The sequence below is a fragment of the Salvia hispanica genome, chromosome 4 (assembly GCF_029641045.1).
Source record: "Salvia hispanica isolate PSC_SH4W2 chromosome 4, Shi_PSC_v1, whole genome shotgun sequence".
Lineage (NCBI taxonomy): Eukaryota > Viridiplantae > Streptophyta > Magnoliopsida > Lamiales > Lamiaceae > Salvia > Salvia hispanica.
The window spans coordinates 18122417-18145830 of record NC_142695.1 but is presented as its reverse complement, the minus strand read 5'-3'; the positions used below and the strand labels follow the sequence as shown (position 1 = coordinate 18145830).

At 35.0% G+C, this 23414-nt stretch overlaps 3 protein-coding genes across 7 annotated transcripts; 2 read left to right on the top strand and 1 right to left on the bottom strand.

The window, feature by feature from the left end:
- Window positions 1-853: 853 nt before the first annotated feature.
- Window positions 854-2743, top strand: LOC125192403 (metacaspase-1-like). The gene is made up of 5 exons (XM_089069590.1): window positions 854-1214; window positions 1378-1708; window positions 1783-1903; window positions 1987-2151; window positions 2455-2743. The coding sequence occupies exons 1-5, from the start codon at window positions 890-892 to the stop codon at window positions 2512-2514; spliced, it is 1002 nt and encodes a 333-aa protein (XP_088925716.1). The 5' UTR covers window positions 854-889; the 3' UTR covers window positions 2515-2743.
- A 511-nt stretch (window positions 2744-3254) lies between these two features.
- DET2 (3-oxo-5-alpha-steroid 4-dehydrogenase family protein) lies at window positions 3255-4282 on the top strand. The gene has a single exon (XM_048091100.2). It carries the CDS (start codon window positions 3372-3374, stop codon window positions 4143-4145), a length of 774 nt encoding a protein of 257 aa, XP_047947057.1. The 5' UTR covers window positions 3255-3371; the 3' UTR covers window positions 4146-4282.
- Window positions 4283-5391: 1109 nt separating this feature from the next.
- On the bottom strand, window positions 5392-13314 carry LOC125193173 (uncharacterized). Of its 5 annotated transcripts, none has more exons than XM_089069896.1 (10): window positions 12788-13314; window positions 12571-12647; window positions 11677-11804; window positions 11536-11587; window positions 10770-10839; window positions 10527-10640; window positions 8774-10379; window positions 8334-8426; window positions 8172-8239; window positions 5392-5740 (listed from the first exon to the last, which is right to left on the bottom strand). In XM_089069896.1, the coding sequence occupies exons 7-10, from the start codon at window positions 9395-9397 to the stop codon at window positions 5467-5469; spliced, it is 1059 nt and encodes a 352-aa protein (XP_088926022.1). In that variant the 5' UTR covers window positions 9398-10379; window positions 10527-10640; window positions 10770-10839; window positions 11536-11587; window positions 11677-11804; window positions 12571-12647; window positions 12788-13314; the 3' UTR covers window positions 5392-5466. The 5 variants fall into 5 exon arrangements, with proteins under 5 accessions (XP_088926022.1, XP_047946879.1, XP_088926019.1 ...); XM_048090922.2 differs by having other exon boundaries at window positions 8774-10640; window positions 12788-12946; window positions 13033-13314; XM_089069893.1 differs by having other exon boundaries at window positions 8774-10640; window positions 12571-12650.
- Window positions 13315-23414: the final 10100 nt, after the last annotated feature.

The following is a 23414-nucleotide window of genomic DNA, read 5'->3' as shown; positions in this document are numbered from 1 at the left end:
GGCATGGGTGAAATGAAATAGGAGAAAGGGTATTTATAGTGTGAGTTTTGGAATTAAAAAAAAATATGCGATCGCGGTCGGCGCGGATGACATGTAGGGCGTTGGGGAGGGACCATTGATCGGCGGTTCACCCACCATATGGGATGATTTCACCGCCGATCGATCGGCCGGCTGCGAGATCGTCCCCTGTGAATGCTCTTATAATGTTTTTGAATTGAAAATATAAATGGATCCATTGATTAACCCTAAATTACTGATAACTCAGAGTAGGAAAAAAACGAATTTGTATTTATTGTGTACAACAAATGCCTTCTGAATAAAAGCATAGTTTATTTGTGAAAAATCCGAATTTGTATTTATAGAGGTATCAATTTTAGAAATACCAAGAAAAAGTTGTTGATTTTTTTGGCAATGTGAAATAAAATCACAAGTAGTATTACGCATGTCTGCCAAAGCTACCACCAAGTATGTTACACATGCACCTTTTGAAAAATCAGTGAATCATGAAACACATGAATGAAGCTTTTATGGCATAAGAGAATCAGCATTCGAGAGATTTATTTGTTTATCTAGAAAATGATATCCTGATAAGCATGGAACCCAATCGACTTATTGCAATCACAAAAAAAGCTTCATTATATTCATTTCTCAACTGGTAGTCTACTTGTTCTGATTCAGTCCCAACCACTTTTTCCAAGGATTAGTCCAGGTAGATAAAAATAATACTATAGGCTTATCCTTTGTTTATTTCGATGGACTGAAGGTATATCCATATATCTTCCTATAAATAAAGAGGAAAGAACCCTCAGCATTAACACAAACTCTTGTAAAAGCCAAGAATCTTAGAGAGGAAATGACGAGCAAGAGAGTAAGCTGCAGGTGATGCCGGATGGTCTGTGTGGTGCCACTCGAGGCGCAGAGCTTCTACTGCCCTAGCTGCCGCGGCTCCACAGTGCTGGAACGAACCTACAACTTTCCATACTCGACTAACCAAGGCTATGCAGCAAATGGCAGGGTGTATCAAAGCAATGCACCACCACAGCAGCTGAATCCCACCTCTCATGCTTATGGACGTAAACGAGCCGTGCTATGTGGCATCACCTACAAGGGGCATAGACAGAGCCTTCGGGGCAGTGTCAACGATGTCATGTCCATGAAGAGGCTTCTGCTCCAGAAGTTCCGCTTTCCCCTCTCCAGCATCCTCGTCCTAACAGGTATAGTATAGTATGTAGTCTTGTTTTGCCATTTTGGTCTGTAAACAAAATTAGTCTACTTGTATTTTGTGGTAGTAAATTTTAAAAAAAAAACTGAGATGACACGTAAATAGGAGTATAAGTCTAGTAGTATGATTTTGTTGAGAAAATATATGTGGTGCAGAGGAGGAAGAGGACTGCATGCGTGTTCCGACAAAGAGAAACATCCGTAGGGCGCTGGGGTGGCTAGTTGAAGGCAGCCGGGCAGGGGACTCGCTGGTGTTCCACTACTCGGGGCATGGGTCACAGGTGAGGGACCGGGATGATGATGAGGTGGATGGATACGACGAGTCCCTAATGCCGGTTGACTACGAGACAGAGGGAAGGATACTGGATGATGAACTGAATGCAATCATTGTTAGGCCGTTGCCAAGAGGGGCAACCCTTCATGCCATCGTCGACACTTGCTCCAGTGGCACCTTTTTAGATCTCACAAATGTTTGCAGAGTCAATAGGTCTTAATTTTCTCTTGACTTAGATCATTCACCCCACTATATATATGTCACACACTCCTCATGTGTTTGATCAGGCAAGCATACTACAAATGGGAGGATCATTGCCCCCCGAATGGCGCCTACAAAGGCACCAGTGGGGGCTTGGCCATCTCTATCAGCGCATGCGATGATCATCAGAGCTCCGGAGATACCACTGTATGTCATATTTTCCGATTTCATCAAACTTGCTAACGTTCCCGATTTCATTGTTAAGGAATGGTTCTACTATATCTATACAGGCTTTCACCGGCATGGCAATGGGGGCGCTTACTTACAGCTTTGTCCAGACATTGGAGCAAGCCAAGAGAGTGAGTTATGGGCATCTGATGCTTGCTCTGCGCAACAGAATAGGGGCAATACAACGGGCTCTCGGTCTCAACAGATATGGCCCCAAAGCAATACAGGTACCGTATGTATGTATGTTTATATTTACATTTTTCTTCTTCTTGTGTTTGCATAAACCTAAGCAAGATATTTTCTAATTGATTTAGCAAACTCAGGGGGTGTGTGTTTAGATTTTGGCAAAGGTAAGGTCCCTGTCCCTACAAAAGGGCTGTTTGGCTGAAAATGTCATCTTAATAATCTTGTTCATGTTAAATTTGATTTTGGGCAATTCAACACATCCTTTGCACATTAGGTATATACTCCTATATCATGCATGCACTAATATGGAGTAATACTTATTGATTGTTTACTCCTGCATGTAGGAACCTCAACTGTCTTCTTCTCACCAATTTGAGATTCACTCGAAGACTTTTACTATATAGAAATGGATGGGCTGCAGATAAAGAACTAAATAAGTGGAGTAATGAATTTACACATAGTGATGTAAAAGTGTTGAATCACAAAATTGCTATGTGCCCTATATTAGTAATTTGCTCTATAACTATTCTCAAAATCTGTATTATCAAATCACTCAGTCTCAGTCTGTACAATATGCGCCCTATAACATTAGAATAATAAAGTCATAAAACGTAACCAAATCCACAAACAAATTACTGAAATTAATTCATCTGTTTCCCTCAAAAATAAAAGCATTTTTATTATGATTTGTCCATTGAAAATATGAACTTTGTATTTTTTTTAAGAATAGCAACTATTTCTTTTTTCGTTTTATAATCTTTCTAACATAAACCCCACAATCCATTAAGGTGGCGACGTGGCGTTCGGTTGTCATGACTAATAATCATGAGACTATCCATCTAGGATTAAATTGTGTGATTATTTTAGTCAGAGGAGGAGGCTATGACTAATTATCATGAGATTATTAAGTTGTGTGGGTCAATCTTATGAACCAAAGATGATATATATTTAATCATGAGATTTAGTCTTACCGACCGAACACCACCTAACTATACTCTTTCTTGCTTTACTCATTTTTCTTTTCCCCTCTCTTACTTTATCAATTCTTTTCACTTGCTTTTACTAATTATATTAAAATTGATATCGTTTCAAATATTTCTATTTTGAAATACGGAGAGAGTATTTCTAGAATAGAGATAGGGAGTATAATTGAGAAGATAAAATAATCATAAATACATTCAGTGTATCTTTTGACTACAATAGTCCACAGCAAGCGCAATCCATTTCCTCTGATTCGAAATCACAGAAACCAAAAAACAGAATGTCTGTGTTTCTGGATCAACAGTTCTACAATTACTGCCTCCTTTCACTCTTCGCAATCACCATACCCACCATCATCTCCCTCCTCTTCCTCACCGCTCCCTACGGCAAGCACCACCGCCCCGGGTGGGGCCCCTCCCTCCCCCCTCCCCTCGCCTGGTTCCTCATGGAATCCCCCACCCTCTGGCTCACCCTCCTCCTCTTCCCCCTCGGCAAAAACTCCCCCTCTCCTCGCGCCGCCGCCCTCATCTCCCCCTTCCTCCTCCACTACCTCCACCGCACCCTCCTCTACCCCCTCCGCCTCCTCCGCTGCCGCAACACCCCCGGATTTCCGGCCAGCGTCGCCGCCATGGCCTTCGCCTTCAACCTCCTCAACGCCTACCTGCAGGCGCGCTGGGTCTCCGAGTACGCCGATCTCAGCGCCGATCGATGGTTCTGGTGGCGGATGGCAGCCGGGGCCGCCGTATTCGCCGGCGGCGCGGCGGCGAATATTTCGTCGGATTATGCTTTGTTGGCGCTTAAGGAGAAGGGGGGTGGGTATAGGGTTCCTAAAGGCGGGCTTTTTGAGTGGGTGAGTTGCCCTAATTATTTGGGGGAGATTTTGGAGTGGGCGGGCTGGGCCTTCATGACGTGGTCGTGGGCCGGCCTGGCCTTTTTTCTCTACACTTGCGCCAATTTGGTGCCGAGAGCGATGGCCAATCATAGATGGTATTTGAAGAAATTTGCTGGAGATTATCCAACAAACAGGAAAGCTATTATCCCATTTCTCTATTGACTTTTTTTTATTTAAAGAATGCTTTTTGTGTTGTTCTAATTTTGCCTTTGCATTCTAATTTATGATACTTCTCCGAAAATTTGTCACATGTTTCGTTTGTTTCCGTCCCTAAAAATTTATTACTTTCATTTTTATCATTTTTTCCAGTGATCTCATCTTCCACTAACTCATTCTCATTCACATTTTATTATAAAATTAATATAAAAGATCTTTCACTAACTCGAAGACTCACTTATTATTAACTTTTTCAACTCATTTTTTATTATATTTTTTAAAATTCGTGTTGGATTAAATGGTGACAAATTAGGGTGCGGAGGGAGCATGAGTTTCTACTAGAATTTCGTACATGTGATCAAAAATGTTTCATATTCCGATTTTGTAACATGTGAATCATGTTATATAAATGTATGAAAACCTTTCATATTTGTTTCTAGCCTGGATTTAGAAAGTTAATTGTTAGTTGAAGGGGTTTTTAAATTGTGGGATTCGTTTATTTGAATAATTTTCCACTGCAAGAGAATTCAAACATATTTATATAATATTGCCACATTATTTAGTATCCTAACAAATAAAACAAGATTAATGTAGAAGTTTAATTTTTAAATAGCCTCTTGGAATCAATATTGGAAAAATAATGAAAAGAGCGAAGGAAACAGGGGTAGATAGCTATGTGAGGATTCTGGTATTGTGGAATTAATGATTTATTTCTTAAAGAAATTAATTAAATTAAAATGACATCATTTTGATTGTCATATATATTCTAATTTGTCATAGTAGTATCAGTTTTTATTTTTTTTGTTTTTGGAAAAAAGTTGAAAAATGCAAAGTCCATGCGTTTGTATTCATTAAATATTGTTTGAAGGAAAAACTAAAAAAGATCAAAATTTTATATATTTATATGCAAATAACCTTTATTTATACCATAAAAATCATTTTGAAATATTATATAATTATTCTCTTGGTTATTTTATTCTGCCCCATTTTTTAGTCCACAATTTATAGCTATGGAAGTAGAGATTTATTTTTATCTTGACCAGAATAATTGATTTTGAAACTAAATACTACTTCCAATCACAAAAATATCTGAATTAGTTTCTATCTATTACTACTATAAATTTCTCATTTTGTACTAACAAATTTTTATGTATATTTCTATTTTTCACTTTATAAATTTTGTATTAAATCTTATACCTATGATAAGCAAAACTTTTTGTGGACGAATAGTAATAGATTCACACTTATCATGTAGCAAAAAGATTATGCATACATGACCAATAAAATTGATTAACAAATTTGTCAAATATTTGAGAGAGAACTAATATCAAGGGCTACTAGTCCTGAAGAAATTTTTTTGTCGCAACGATGAAAGGGAGTAAGGGTTGGTATTCGAATATGAACTTGAACTTGAACTCGAATTTGAATTTGAATATGAACTCAAGTTAGGGCTCCAGCTCCAATTCCAATTTGATCTTGGGCTAGAACTATCTTCAATTAAAAATGCTTTCAAATGCTTAGCAAACTCCCTTGGTTTTTCAATGTTCAAAGCATGTCCAGCATTCTTTATCACTTTAATTCTTGCATTGTCACCTATGTGCCTGCAATTATTATATTAGTACAATCTAGCAATTTTACAAGTGAAGATTTAAATAAAAGAAAGAAGAAATATAAAATACTCCCTCCGTCCTATTAAATATGCAACATTTGAAAATCGGTACGGGTTTTTATGTTGTGTTGTTTTGTGAGTTAATGAAGAGAGAGTATAAAGTAAGAGAGATAAAAATGTAGAGATAGAGATGTTTCCATTTTAGGAAACGTTTCATTTTTAATGGGACAAACTAAAAAGGAAAATGTTTCATTTTTAATGGGACAGAGGGAGTAATATATCGAGCAACATTTAGTAGCAGAGACGAAGCTACATTAGGGCCGGGGGGGCCATGGTCCCCCATCATTTTTAGTACTTACTATATTATCTATATATATTTAATAAATGTGTGTAAGTATGTAGTAGCGCAGTTGAATGGAGGTGTAGTCTGTGTATAATGAGGTCTGGGGTTTGAATTTTGCTTAGCCCCATTTACAATTTTGGCTTTGTTTTTTCTATTTTACCATCAAAAAATTCTCTATTATTTTCATATTATTTATAACTTTATTTTGTATTCATTTGTTTACTTTTGTTTTTAATCTTTTTTTGTATATTTTAATAGGGAAAATTATGTATTTTTATTCTCAATTTTAACTTTCGTTGTTGCTCACAACTACCAATGATAATGTGGGCCCCCCAATGTTAAAGTTCTGGCTTCGCCACTGTTTAGTAGCATTGTTTTTGTTCAACTCTTTATCAATATTAGTACTTCTTCCGTCCCACAAAAGATGTCACACTTGTGGGACGGCACGGGATTTTAGAAGGTTTTATGTGTGTTAAATGGAGAGAGAAAATATAATTTTTATATTCATGTAGAGAGAACTTTTTTTAAAAATAGAAATGTGACATCTTTTGTGGGATAAACTAAAAAGGAAAGTGTGACATCTTTTGTGGGACGAATGGAGTATTTATTTTGTTTTAATACTATAAATTTATGTTGGGAGAGGATCATCTGTGGTGTCTATTGACACACCATCTCATGCAGTGGTGTTATTTACACCGACTAAAGTCTAAATTTTGTCTCTGACATTTGCTTTACAAAAAATTTAAGTCCTATGCATTGAGTGAGTTACAATTTTTTATACCAAACAATATGTTTTGACCCATAATTAACATTTTCCGTTAAATTTAAGGATGAAACATGTTTTGATCAAATTAATGACTTAATTATGAATCTAATTAGTCATACCAACCTAACTAATTTAATATAAAATTATAAAATACTTCTTACCTATAATTAATATTAGATTAAATTATAATTTATAAAATATTTAATTAAAATATATTAAATTTGAATTGATAAAACATTTTTCCTATGAATTTCACCTATAATAAAAACAAAATTTGTGAATATTTTATAAATTATAATTGAGTTTTATATTCTAGGTAAAAATTTTATAAATTTTAATATTTTATATTGTAAAAATATATTTTATGACTTAATATTTTTAATATAGGTAAAAACATATTAATATAAATAATAATATTGAATTTGTTTGGTTAACCTGATTAACTAGATTTATAATTAAGTCACTAATTTGATCAATATATGTTTGATTGTTAAATTTAAAGGAAAATGTTAATTGTGGACCGAAATATTACTATTTGGGACCAAAAAGTATCATACTCTATAGGACCAAAAAGTTTTTTAGAGCAAATATAAATTACCAAATTTGGACTTTAGTCTTTTGAATCCACACTGTTTTGTTTTGAAAATCTTTTCTATTCTTTTAGATTTTCATTTGATATTTAAGTTAATCAATTTCAAACATTGTTTTTTCTCACGTATTACATTTTTCAATTTTTATCTAATCATATGTGAATCTGTAAATACCTTAAGTTTAATAAAACGCGCAACACTCCTTGTTGTGGTGTATTTATACCAAACTATGTCATTTTTTATTCAGTTTTTCTCTTTTTTTCATTTTTTTTTACATTTTCCTTATGCTATTTAAAAGTACAAATAAATTTTTATTTTTATCTGTATCGTCTTCTTTTTATTTTTAACTAAACTATTTAAAAATTCAAATATGATTAGGTAAAAACTGAAAATTTGAAATAATGCAATATGTGAAAAAATATGTCTTTGAAAAATTTAGTTAATCAAAAATAGAAATAAAAATGTTATGATAAATTAGCTTTTTAAATCAATTCCAATAAAATAATATATAATTATGAGCAGTAGATAGAAAAATAATAGTACTGTGTTTTATTTTTAATAAGAATTAGGATATTTAATTAAGTTATTAGGGCTGAGTTAATTAAGTATTTTCTTATTATACTTAAATTACTAATTTAATTACACTAATTATCTTTAATTTACAACTTAACAAGAAAAGTATGAATGGTATTATGGATGAAGTACTAAGTTGGTGGCATCTAACCTTTGAAGTCTGAATCCCAACTCAAGTGGAAATATTTTGTCCTGCTCTCCCCATATGATCAACGTTGGCTGTTATATATATATGGACAAAAACAAATAATTAAGCAATAGTTTAAATTCTGATATACCTATAAGAAAAAGAAGTTGAAATTATTTATATAACCTGTTCGATCTTGGGTATTCTATCGAGCTTTCTGTCGGCGGTTAAAGCATGAATTAGTTCCTTTTTCTGATCAAGAAATTCTGTACAGAAAACCTGCACTCCACCAAACAATTTGTCACCAAAAATAAATTAAACATGTAAGATATCTCTTTGAGAAACTACATATCTCTTCTTCTTCCAAATGATATATCTTCTTTATAAATAGACAATTTTGTTTAATTCATTGGCCAATTTTGCATATCCACCAAACTTTTATCATGAGATAATTAAACACAAATCAAAACTCTATGATTTTTCTGAGTAATTCTCAAAACTACATGATAGATCCCCAAATTTTCATCCTAATATCACCAAATTTTCAGCATTTTGTTCGAAATTTAGAATATATAGTCCCTACCAAAAGAAATTTGTAAAAACAAGAATAAAAGACGACGACGTACGTGGATATAATCGGAGAGGAAGCACGAAGGGACGCCCTTGACCGGCTTGGCAAAGGCGAACTTGATCAACTCCCTGAGCTTCTGCGGCGTCTGCGGCATGAGAATGCTGGCCACCTCCTCCAGATCCGCCACCTCGAAAAACCCCTCCTTGAGATCCTTCTCCTCCAGGCACACCCCGGAGCAGCACACCACCACCTTCTCCACCATCTCCGGGAACTGCGCCGCCATGCTGTAGCTGACAAACCCGCCGTAGCTGATCCCCACCACGCTCAGCCGCGCCACCCCGTGCGCCTCCATCAGGCGCATCAGGCACTGCGCTTGAAAGTCCTCGGAGCGGTCAGGGCGTCGCGTCCACGACTCCCCGAAGAAGAGGAGGTCGGGGACGTAGACGTTGTAGCGCGGCATGAGGTGGTGGAGGAGGTCGCCGTACTGCCACATGGCGTTGGCGCCGAAGCCGTGGACCAGCATCAGGTTCGGCTTTGACGCCTTATGGCTCTTCGGGACCCAGCAGTGCATCACCGTACCCTCTTGCAGATCCGTTTTCGTTGACCGGAGCCCCGAGTATGAGAAGAAGCTCCGGTACAGAAAGTCCGCCGATCCGGTCAGGCTCAGGCTACGGGCCATTTTTTTTTGGTTCCTTTCTTTCTCTATCTGTGTGTGTATGTGTGTTTATATATATATATAACACGTATGAATATATTTGTATGTAGGGATTTTTGTTTTGATTTAATTGAGCATTGTTACATACACGCACATACACATGCACAAATATGCATGGCAGAATTGGGATTCTCTCTCTCTCTTCTTTTTTTGTTTTTTTTTTTTTTGTTTTTGTGTGTAATGGAGATGGAATGGGGGATTTGGATATGTAGTTTGGATGGAGGGACTGCAGCAAGGCGTGGAGATTTTGTGGAGGGAGAGAGGAGAGAGGGCTATTGTTAAGGTTGAGTTTCGGTCAATTTATGTATATCTATAAATATAATCAGTGGTGTTGATTTTAATTTGTTGATTATTTACCAATATTAATATTAATATACATAAATTTAATGTGTATGCCCACGAACTGATATTGTGGTTGTGGATGGAGATTTTGTATAAAGTGCTTTCTATTCCATGGCATCATTTTATTACTCCATCTTCACTTTGGAACAAGTGAAGTAGAATTGTTTTTCTAGCAGTTTGCAGTTTATTCAAATGGCAATCCTTAACGCTGATTTCCAAATAAATATTGTGCATATGGGAAGAAGATTATATGGGAAGAAGATTTTATGTAGAATGTTATTGTACATGCCTTGTTTGAGACATAGGCAAACATTGTTCGGTCATATTAATATTATTTGTTTTATCTATACAATAAGTTACGATTCTCTAACTTTTTCTTAATTCATTATTTATGTAGAAATTATATAGTCTTTACATTATTGCCTTCACAATGAATATGGCCCACCGGTTACCTTAAAACCATGAGCTTGAACAGTTGTGAGAACATGTGTTCTTTACAGGAGTCAGGAAGTAATGCTGGATATAAGTAATTCCTACTATTATTTATTAACAAATTAATAATCAAAAGGAAAACTGATACCTTTGATTGTTCCACAACTACGACCTGGAATCATATAAGAAGTTTTTTTCTAGTTATATAGCTGAACTGATTTATCCATTCTTTTCGTGGAGACATTAGCCACCTTGAACTCATAATTTTTTTCCTAATAAAAGAATCAGTGCATGAAACAACAGCTTGGGTATGTCCAACCTTAAATTACCAGATGAAGCAGCAGAAGAATTCAAGTGATTAATTTCCTTAGCCTCTTTTCCGCTTGACCGGCGACCTTATTTTGTGGTTCCAGAAGGAGCACATGCTTGAAGTCTGTAGGTCACCACAACAGATTATGATATTTGATATAGACAAGTCGAAAACCATTAGCAGCGATACTATGAACATGTAAGCTACAATCATGCTCTAAAGAACTGCAAGTGTTCACAAGTCCTGCCTAACCTTCAATAGCTTCTTTGTAGAGAAGCAGTGATTCTTTAGCTGTCCCTCGTCTAAAATAGGCCTTCACGTACTGCAGGGGGTGAGAGCGAGGGGGAAATTTAATCAGATTAACTTTTTTAAGTGAAGATTCATTAACATGCACTTGTCAGCAAATCACATTTCTTTCACGGCTTTGACTAAAACAGATAGGACTTAAACCAGAACCATGAAGACATGTGACTGAACAATGAGAGCTGCAGTTTGCTTGACTTTAGGTGAAGCTTGTATATGCTAGAAAAACAGTCGCGGAATACGGACAATGAGGAGAACTCCAAGTACTAAACAGGAACGCATCCAAAATGGAACAATTAGTTATTTACAGTTTATTGGCAGCACATATAATGTAGTAATACAAAAGTGCACTCAGTCAAGATCTATTTGAACATTGGAAATTGTCAGGTTCGGGATATAAAATCAAAAAAATAATCTTTTAAAGAGCATGCTATAATATTAAGGCTCATCTTTAATGAATGTTTAGGTAGAGATTTATTCAAGTAATACAAAAGGCACTCAGTCAAGAAAATAGATTTGAATCAAGAATATCATTACAAATCGCCAATTTGAATGAAAAGCTTGAAAGACATCCATTATCAAGATAACACCCAGCATGGAAGGAGGTATGCAATGGGACTGTGAACATGCCAATTTAGTGGGGTGAAATAACTAGATTCAAAACAGCAACACAACATCACTTTCATTAGGTAAAGCAAGAGCAAGCTCCACTGACCTTTTTATCCAGAGATATTGCCTTGCTACAATCTTCTTCAGCTTGCTGATAGCTGCATAAAAAGCACGTGTAAGGGCAGAAGTTTGGCAAATAACTTAAGAAAGAAAATGCTGCTGTAAATAATGGTGGAATGTGTCCAACCATCCCAACTCCAAATAAGCAGCTGCCCGATTGGAATAGTAGGTAGCATTTGCATCATTCAATTTTATTGCCTCTGTATAAAAACTACGCGCCTTATTCCACTGTTTTCCTTTGTATGCAGCATTACCCTGCAGGAATATTATGTAAAGAAAATGACATTGGCAACCATCAGAAGAAAGGACAAATATTTAGAACAAGAATATAGTAGATGGTAATGGTATAATACTACTCCAACGACTAAAAATGTAAAAGAATGAAAACAAAGATTGCAAGTAAGGAACAAAAATATTACTGTGCCTAGAATCTATGCCAGATTAGCAGTAGCAAACTGAGATTGCAGGCTTAAACACTCCAAAGTAATATTCGCCAAAGAAACAAGAACATTGTAAGACATTATTACAGTGTAGATCGCTCTTCAAATGGCAAGCTGATCAGCCCTATCAGTTAATCCAAAAGAAAGGTCACTTGCTAAAATTATTGTGGCAATCTTAAATCTAAATATGCTACTGTCAACCCTGTTGCAGTTTAGATTGCTCCAATGGCATCTATGCCACACTCGAAAAAGTTTATAAGTTGCAATCATGTATTTTTAACTTTTTATTTATAATTGGTTTTCCCTCTCTTTTTCTAAGTGTCAACTGGTTTTCGCCAGGGTTGTGTGCTGTCATACAAAATAAGCCAGCAGCCAAAATCTTCACTCATACTCTGACAAGCATAGTCACAACATACTACCAATTCCATCAAGAGAAGTAGCTCATCCAAACAAATAGCATTTGGGTGATGTGCATATTATAGTAAAATAACACTACATTTCTAAAAAATTATCACAAGAACAAATTGAGCTACAAAGTTAAGAAGTTCATGAGAATTTAGTATATGAGTAGAGAAATTGACCTTTTCTTTAAGAAGTTCGGCAGTATCCATGTTAGTGTCGGTATCAGACAGTGGAGAGGAACTGGATACGATGCTGACTTCTTGTTGAAGAGAGGGATACATAAACAAGACAGTATCAAGTAGAAATTTATCAGTCCCATGTGATGCAACAAGTGATATAGAAACCGGAGAGAAGTGGAATCGCCTGAATATCCAAAATAATGAAATGAAAGATGACCTTATGGGCTTATTAGTGGATGGAAGATGTTCGCGAGTCCTAACTCCTATAGAAACGGTTAGTTGCAAGGGTGAGAATTGTAGCGGCCAAAATCTTGTATAATATATTCTGCCCGGAAACCGGCGACAAACAAAGGTAGTATCTTTTGATCTACCCTTTCTGAAAGTTCGAACACCAAAATATTGAGTTTATTTTACAAATTTTGAAAACATGAAAAAAATTAAGAGAAAGGTGACGGAGGCCACCGAATGCAGTGGCTGTCGGGGTCGGGGCGGCAACAACTGGGGTGGGGCGTGAAACCGAGAGAGATATGACACAATGGTGGAGCGGCAGCGAGTCGAGGCGGAGGGAGCGGTGGAGCGGGCAGCGAGTCAGGCGGAGGGAGCGGTGGGGCGGGCGGAGAGTCAGGCGGAAGGAGCGGCGGCGAGTAGCAGCTCCGATTGGGAAGATAGAGAGAGAAGAGAGATAGGGAGAGGGAAATGGGGGCGGTAAGGTGTTGCAATCACAAATTATCATCTCTAGTACATTCCCAGACGACATTCCGTGCCAAATCTTTTGTATACAACGTCCAAATATGTATTTATAATTTGGTACTAAATTAATTGAAACAGAGGGAGTACAATATTTGAAAATACAATATTTATAAATAGATATTTTCTTATAAATCAATAAGAAAAACAAAATCCCTCTACAAATACAACATTCACTCTTTATAATAATAACAAATATTTATTTCTAACAAAATTAATATAAAATCTTAAATTATTCACAATCTTCAGTACTCTAAAACAAAAAAAATATAGAAATACTAAAAATAAATCATACCAACAATGTCAGTAGAAAAACACACGATATTCATATGATTTTGTACACTAATTTATATTTATCCATATTGTACCTCATATTAATAATACCAGTTATAATATTAAAAATACAAAATCATATTATTATATAATTTGCAAACACTAACTACAATTTTTTCTATGTTGATTGATAAAATAAATCTTTCCAACAAACCCTAAAAAATTATTGCGAAAAATTATAAAACAACATGCAAATTAGGAGATAGATTCGGCAAAACATAGAAAACAAATATCACAACAACATCAAATGCAACATTATACTTGAACGATGCAAGAGTAATAGTTAATAACTTTTCATCTATTTATAATAGTATTAATTAGTTACGTATTCATCTAATTATCATATTAGCAAATTACATATTGATCTAATTATAATATTATTTAATTACTAAATTGTCAATAGAAAGAGAATACGTATGTGGAATACAAAATATTAAAATACTTCTCACCTAACATTCAATAAAGGCAACAACCATTTCCATCTTCCACAATTACTCCTGTAAATATTCTCTCACATCTAAAACCATTTCCATCTTCCATATTCTCTTTGTAAATCTCAAACGTTCAAGTGGTCAAAAAATGTCTATGCAACCAGAGGAAAGATACTCGGAAGATAACATTGCAAGGTTCACTACGATAATTTCATCCGATGAACAATCACAAATGCTATGTATTGAAATTTATTTATTACTTTTAACTTCTTCTTTTTTAAAATAACATTCCTTGTATCATCAAGATTCAAAAAGAAAATTACATTTATGTTAAATAATACTCCCTACAGTAGATCTTTCCAGAAAAATTTCAAGAGAAATATCAAGTTGAGCTAGGCCCAACATGCGAGCTTGAAAACAGGTTTAATAACTACTGAATAGCAGCAATCAAACAACTTCCAAACAGAAAAATGTGCTTGGACAATGGATGGCAGAAATTCCACAAAGATAACCACTTGAGAGCTGGAGATATCTTGACTTTTGATCTGATTTCACCCAATTGCTTCTATGTGGAAATATATGATGGTACTACAAAATGTGCTAAAGAATACCAACCAGAATGGGGTAAGAAATTACAATAAATTCAACTTTGTTAACATAAATTTTAATATTTCATGTTTTAATCACTACTTTATAGAAGGAGCTATCGTCATGATCGACAGACCATCATCTTCAGAACTCATTGTTTCACCTTCTTTCAAATCGACCATGGCAACATCAAATCACAAAAAATTGGTAAGAACTTATATTTTTATTTCATAAATATATTTAATAATCATTGAGTTTATTTATTTATAAATTGAACAATTCAAATTGATAAATTAATGTAATCAACATTATAGCACATACCAATTCAATTCTGGAGGACACATGTGATGAACAAAGACGTTGAAGTCGCAATCTTTGAATTCCAAGAGAGAAAGTGGCAAACATACTTGAAGAGCACTAAAGATAGAGTGACAGTCTCAACAGAATGGTCAAATTTCTTCCATGAAAACTCATTCCACACTGGAATGAATTTGAATTTCAGTTGATAAGGAGTACCCCTACCATCAAGTTCAAAGTTACTATGGCTGAGGTAAAAATAAATAGTCTATAATTCATGTTTTAACTCAATACATGATATTTATTTGATTGATTAATAAAAAAAATAATCTTACACTGTATATTATGCAGTAATCCCCATTAATCATGACAAAATACAATGTTTTTTATAGTAATTTTTTATAGTAGGATTAAATAAATATTTAATAACAACATTAGTAGGAGGAAAATATACCTTACTAACTACATTTTATAATTAAGCTCATTTCGATATCATAAATATAATGTTTTGAAGACTTTCACTATATCTTTTGCAGTGATGATAGGTGACAAAATACAATGTTTTGGAGAATTGTTGATCAGGTAAGTGGATTTCAAAAACTCTAATTTGTGGAACAAACAATATGTATTTTTAATTGATAATGTTTTAAGTACTCTATCAGTAGTAGACAATATGTAGTATGCACTCATCAATTAGCATCTATTTTGTATTATATTTATGATGCAATTATCATTGACACAATATTTACTACGAATATAAACATCTAAATTACATAAATATATCAAGAGTTATGTTACACTAAATAAATAATAGTGCAGAAAATGGGGTAAATACATATCTTGCCGATTACATATAAATGCAAAAAATATTTGTTAAATTTCAATAATATAGTGATATAGAAATATCAATATTTATGCACCATCCCTCGTTATTAAGTTTTAACCAATAAAGTAGGTTTATGCTTTTATATTTATTACTATCAATACACTATTATACATCATACCTTATTTGACTATTATATATGATATTACTTTCTTCTATTAGTTACTATTTTCATATGGTTAAACATAAATATCTTGTTATAAGTACAATATGAAAGCTAGTATAATATTAAATCTGTCGAAATTGCTTCAAAATTGTTGTAAGTAAAGTATCGACTTAATAGTACTACTACTATTCATCCAGTTATTCAAAATATAAAAATTAAATGTAAATATAAATATAAATATCATTCAATGCATACAAAAATATACAACATACACAAAACAAAACAACTGAACCACATTGAAAACATAACAAAATATAAAACGGATCGACAAATCTTAATGACAAAAACTGTTTAAATTCATAATTACACTACCACCAATTGACAATTCTTCTTTTACATTGAAACTCTAAAATCCAAAATATATCCCATACATACACGCATAAAAGAATACAATATATCATGGATTCAATCACTACGATAAATATTAGATATAAATGACTAACATCAATGTAGTATCATGGAATCTGTTATAACTTTTTATACATATAAACATACTGTATGAGCTACAACGCCAAAACTTCCATCTTAATACCACGATGATAATCCAACATCTACAACCTTTCAAAACCATAGAGCTGAACATATAATCATACGAAATAATTATTAATTAGTTAAACACTCATACTATTAAACACCAACATCTTAGAATTATGACAAACAAAAATTACACAAAAAATGAAAATAATGTACATCATCAAAGTTTGAAATATCATGGTTCAATAGTAACCTTGAAAGTGATGTATGGATCTGGTAAGAGCATAAAAGTAACTATGCTCCCAATTTCCAAACCATTTTCATCATAGAAAATTCTCCAACCACTATGCAAAATTATCAAATCATCATCACATTGTGTTACTTTCATAGAAAAATATCGTAAATCACTCGTAAGAACAACTTGATGAAGTTCCCTTTCAAGTAGATGTTGTCTCCAAAATGAAAATGGTAGTTCCTACATTTGAAAAACAAAATATCAATATCATAATCAAATTAAAATTTTTAATCATACATAAAATAATTGAAACAATCAAAATATGTTAATCTAAAAGGTTTAGTTTGATAAAAAACATATTTCAGATAAACAAATATATAAAACGAAATATATTATTAACTATTAGAAACATACCTTACTCATAAATAATATTATTACTAATAAAGAGTAATGTATTATTATAGTAATAAAGAGTATCATACAACATAAAAAATAGAGAGTCAGGCGGAAGGAGCGGCGGCGAGTAGCAGCTCCGATTGGGAAGATAGAGAGAGAAGAGAGATAGGGAGAGGGAAATGGGGGCGGTAAGGTGTTGCAATCACAAATTATCATCATTAATGCAATGAACAAGCTGAGGTGGAGAGGAATAAGCCACGGTTTAGGCTGGGAAAAAATACCGAAAAAATGATATATCGCTCGTATCGTATTGAAAAATATTGAAAAATTATAGAATTTTCGGTATATCGTAATTTTTGATACGATACAGTATCGTATCGTAATTTTTTGATACGATAACGATATGAATTTCCTTGTATCGCGATATATCGTTTTATATCGATATATATTGAAACATATTGAAATTCAATACATATTGAAGTTTAAAATTATAAAAATATACAAATCCATTTAATTCATTCATATATTTAGAAAATATATATATGAAACCCTAATAAGAACACTGTTTATTTTATTGTGTTGAAGTTTTATTAATTTTTGATATTAAACCCTAACGATATTTCGATATATCGTATCGATCTTACAATATATAGAAATATCGATACGATAACGATATTGATATTATCCATATCGAAAGTTCGATATATCGAAATTCGACGATAACGATATGAAATTCTTTCATATTGATATTTTCGATACGAAACACGATACAACATTTTCAGTACGATATATCGTATCGACCCACTCCTAGCCACGGTCGACAAGCGAGTGTAATTGTCTAATATGGGCTGGTGGGATTGAGCTGACTCAGTGAGTGTGTGCAGCTAGCTAGGCATCATGAAAATTGTGTGAATGTGTGCATGAGCGCCGTGGACTGATGATCGTGGATCCGAAGCATTTTATCAGTTCTCTTTATCGTGTTGATTTTGTTATCATTTACTTATCGTGGGTTTGGCCATGAGTATATGGGTGAGAAGGCTGTTGCACTTATCCTTACGGAGGTAATAATGGTGCCATTGTTATGAAGGTGAAGTTTCTTACTAGTTTAGCTAATAAGGTCTTCGATGGTGGTGGCTTTAATGGGGCCATTCATGTTGATGCTCTACTCGAGGATGCCTTGTTGACTACTACTTCAAACTGTTAGAGTTTGTATACTAGAAATCACATTTCGAGTGATTGAATACTGTTAAAACTCTTATTTTATTTTCCAAGGAATGAAACAGATTATTTTTGTCTTAATGTTTTACATTTAATTGATGTTTATTACTCCCTCCGTCCCGGAGTATTAGACTCACTTCTTTTGGGCACATGATTTAAGGAATTAATATTTAAATAGTTAAAGTGGAGAGAGTAAAGTATGGGAGAGGGAAAAAGTAGAGGAGAGAAGAGAGAAAAAAGTAGGTGGAGAATAAAATAAGATAAATACTTTTTGCTAAAAAAGGAAATGAGTCTAATATGTTGGGACATCCCAAAAAGGAAAGTTGGTCTAATACCTTGGGACGGAGGGAGTACATGTTTAAATGTATAAGTAACTTAACAAAGTCTAAGTCTTTGTTTTAGTAGACTGGTTGTGGGTGATGTTTACTTTAAGGTAACACAGTCAGTTCTGAACAAAGAAAAAGAAGAATTTCACAACCTAGATAGGCATAGACTACCTATCGTGAAAGGTTGCAATGTCAGTCCGATTATTTCTAAGCCTTACTGAAATAAGATGACATTGGTGTGGTATAGCACTGAATTGGATCTAACAGTGAGACATGTCTTTATGCTATCTACTGAAAGACGAGGTCTTGTAAATTATTGTCTCTTAATCAATGTACGTTAGCATTGAGCATACGGTATTGATTATGCACTACTTTGACTTACCAAATGGTGCGAGCTTTTCACAACCCAATAAGCCTAGTATATTGGATAGTGGTGATTAATATCTAGCAGTGCTAGGATTGCTATTATGTTGAATCGTGCGCGAGGTGAGTCTTGTTGGATAACATCCTCTAGAGGAGCTTGAAATAAGGTTTTATTATTCGGAACCTAGCTAGTTGGAGTTTGATTACTCTATGAATTATAAATAAGAATTTCTTGCTGAGTCCACTCTTGGAATTAATAAGATATTAATTAATTGAGTCCATAGCAGACATTAATTCATTAATGGATGTTTCTATCTTAAGCGCGGGAAATAAATATCAAGCAATGGAAATCCGGATTACTTATAATTTCGAATTTGGATGGGGAGTGCAATATTACTTCTGTAGTGGTTGCTCGTAATATTCCAATTAAAAGCTTATATTAAATTGGGGTGCAATTTAATTAGATAAAAGCTAATTGGAGGAGCTCATATCCAAAACCTTCCATAGATCCCTGTTTGAGCCCAATATGTAATATAAATAGGAGAATAAAGGAGACAGAAAACACACTTGTTTTACTTCAAAATTTTCGTCCCCCTCTCCATATACAAGAGGGACGATTTTTCTCTCCTCTGTGAGAAAAGGTTTTCCGTCTTCTTTATTTAAATCCTAGTATACTGGTGAGATCAGCCCACCCTGATATCAGTTTACAGTCCAGGAACCAGACATAAGATCTGTGTTTAGTACTAAAGATCTTCACGTGGAGAAGGCGCTAGCTATCTTCGATTCTTTGGAGAATCATCAAGGTAAAATAGCTAAACCGTAGAAAAGCATGTTTTAGGTTTTAATTAATTTAAAGCATGATTTATTTGAGTTATGAGAATGATACATGTGATAATTGCGCGAATAAAATTTGTCTAAATAATCGACTAAATAGATGTTGATTATCTTATTTATTTGAATTGAAATTACCGCACGCTTCCGCTTGTATGAGAGTGCAATTATGCAGAGGTACAACAAGTTGTTGGTGAATGCTTCATGGGAATTAGTGGGCAAGAGTATGATTATGGAGAGAGTATCAATTAAGTCCATGAAGGATGCTCATGCAATTTCTGTAAAGGAGTTAAGCAATTCTTTCTTGTATTTTGGTGTTGATGCAAGGGCTAGGAAGAGGATCGATTATAGTGAGGTGAAGGGAATAAAACTGGAACAGTACGCTGCTGCATTTTCAAATTACAAGACTTGTTCACAAGCAAGGAAACTTATGGAAATTGAATGTCTAGCAAATGAAATTACAGCACGCTTCCCGCACGAATAGAATTTATCTAAATAATCGACTAAATAGATCTTGATTATCTGATTTATTTGAATTGAAATTACCGCACACTTCCACTGCTAGTCCCTTCAATTGGTATCCTAGCGAGTCTTTGGCTCTGATTATTTGGATTTAAATTTTGCGAATTTCATGTATGCATGTGTTAGTGTTTTTCGAAGCATGTTCTTGTTTTCAGTTGTTAATTTTACGCATGATGAACTTAAGAACATTCGAAACAAAGAACTCAAATATTTCGAACGCACGAGACGTGCGATTCATCGGCGCTTGCACCGAGACGAATCGCGCTACATGCGATCGAAGAAGGGTTTTCGAGCGAGTGGGAGCGAGGGAGGCGATCGACCGGCGACGCGCAGACGAGAGTAGACTCGTGCGCACCGCCGGCGTGACTGCCGGTCCCGGCGAACTCCAAGGAATCGCGCCGATTGAGTGGAAGTAAAAGTGCGATCATGCGGAGACGTGAAATCGAGCAAGGGCTCGTCCACGCCGCCGGCAAGACCGCGGCGCCCTTCTCCTCAGTCCAGACGGCATTCGACGGTGGTGGTGGATGAAGGAAATCAGTGCTCGTCCGAGAGCAGCGACGGTTCTACCGCCCATAAACCCTAACCCTAGTCGAACCCTGGCCGATCAACACCGAACCGAGAGCTGCGACGCTGCAAGCGGCGGCTGCTGGTTCTGGCGAGATCGAACGACGGTGAAGGGAAGTCACCGGAGAAGCGCGCCGGTCGGCGCGCAGGGCTGACGACAACTGAGGGGGGCAGCGGCGTTCTTCGCGCCGGAGTGGGAGAAAGGAAGCAGACGCGCGTCGCGCGGGCCGCTGGCGATGGCTGGACGGCGAACTTTCCGTTCCGGCGAGCATATTACCGGCGGATCTTCGTCGTCGTTGATCGTGCGAGTCTCGATCACGAGATAACGATGAAAGAATATTTTTAAAGATGATTTAATTCCTAAATTAAAAGATATCATTAAAATATTTTTATGTAATGGAAATAAAATATTTTGGGAAGATTTCCCTAGATTTTAGGAATATTTAGATTATTGACTATATCTATGGAAATAAATATATTTATTTTATTCCTAGATGATATGAACAAGAATAATTTAATAGTTTTCTAATTATTGTATATCTAGAATCCTAATAAGGATAAATATGTAAGATTTCATCAAATAATAGTATATTATTCTCTTCCCAATCTTAAACAAGGATTTAATTTAAAGTTTATTTATTCATGTCAGTCAAAAATATAAATAATTTAATTATTTTAGATACATTTTATAGAAGACATGAATATGGATTAAACTTTAGTAATTAATGTATTATCCTTTAATAAGATGTTTAAAAGATAATAAAAGATTTAATTATCCAGTCAATTAAATACCAACAGAATTTAATTAAGACTTTAATTTGCACTAAGGCTAAGGATTATTAATGAAAACCATAACTTAAATATCTAAGTGATAATTACGAACTATGTTTATATATGGTCTCCAACGATTGGTACACAACTTATGAAGCTATTTTCTCAATCTTATCGCCACCCATTCTTGTGGGGACAATAATCCTAAGAAATAGCGAGTTCGTATAGGTGGACTTCTTACATGTGAATAGTATGAACTAGAAAGTAGTTTCCAATATTATCGACACCTATGCTGTGGGGACAATAATCCTAAGAAATTACAAGTTTTAGAAGTCCAAACAAAATCTCCGAGATAGTTTGGTCTTGTTAACAACTCATGAACATTGTTATGGGAGTGTGTCGTAGAAACAAGATTCTGTAATGCTACATTTGATGGTCGTGCTTAGGCAACATTTGGCGGCTATGCCGTGCTGCAGTCTCTGGACTATTCGTCGGTGTTGTGACCAGTAAAAACGTTAAAATTTTAATGCGTATTGACCTATGCTTGAGGATACAAATTTTTAATTTTACAGTTGTAAGAACTTGCAAAGTTTTATGATTAATCTCTTCAACTTCATTACATAAGTTTATGGCAAATAGTAAATATTCTGTTTTGCAGTGCAAACTAAATCGTCAGAATGCCACAGATACGCTCGGATTTTGCTTTGTTTTAAGGCTATTATTTGGTCCGTTTTTAATATCAAAGTTGCATTACATGTCCATTATTTGCATATTTTATATATTTTAGTATTTTGACATGTTTTGTGAGAAATGTGCATATTTGAGCCTAAAAAGGGAGTCAAAACGCGAAAGTTGGAAATCTGGAGTTTCAGGTAGCGTCCGGCGACCGCCGGCACTCAGCGGTGACAAAGACACTCCCGGCGACTTCCGGGAAGTTCGTGGCGACCGCTACAAGGAGTCAGAGCTTCTGATCAATGTCCGGCGACCGCCGGCCAAGGTGCGGCGGCCCGCCATAGAAATGCGGTGCACGACAGCTGTATTCAATCTCAATTTTCCGGTAATCCTGAAGTCCGATTAGAGAGTTCTACACACCATTCTCTTTGTATTTAAAGAAGCTTCAAGTTGGTACCAAGATCACCTCAATCGGAGTTCTGTGGAAAAAGCTATGTCCGTTCTACCAAAGTCGCGCAAAACTGTCAAATGCAGTCCAGGTGGAAATTTGAAGAAGGAAAGAAGATATTACCATGTGAAGCCAGATCTTTTCCTTTTACTATGGGGAACGGAAATTACATCTTTCCTATTACTTGGAGGATACTTTTTACCAAATTTAAATCCCTCTCAAGCCTATATATATCCCATAACCTAATTCATAGAATTCACCCTTCCATAGCCCCCAAAAAGGGGAGCTTTCATAGCTCCTCTTCCAACCCTAATTCTTCATCACATTTTTGCCAATTACTTCATAGCATAAATGTGAGAGTTTTTCATTGTGCAAGGGGTTGGAGAAAGAAGCAAGAACATCAAGAACGACAAGGATTCAACCTACGGGTTTTATTTGCTTTAGTTTTATTCCAATTGTTTTCCCTTCAATCTATGTGTTTAGCTTATTCCATTATGTGTAACTAAACTCATAGGATTCTAGGGATGTGTTAGTAACGGCTTTGGTTATACAATTCCAGTTTTCTATTTAATATCCGTT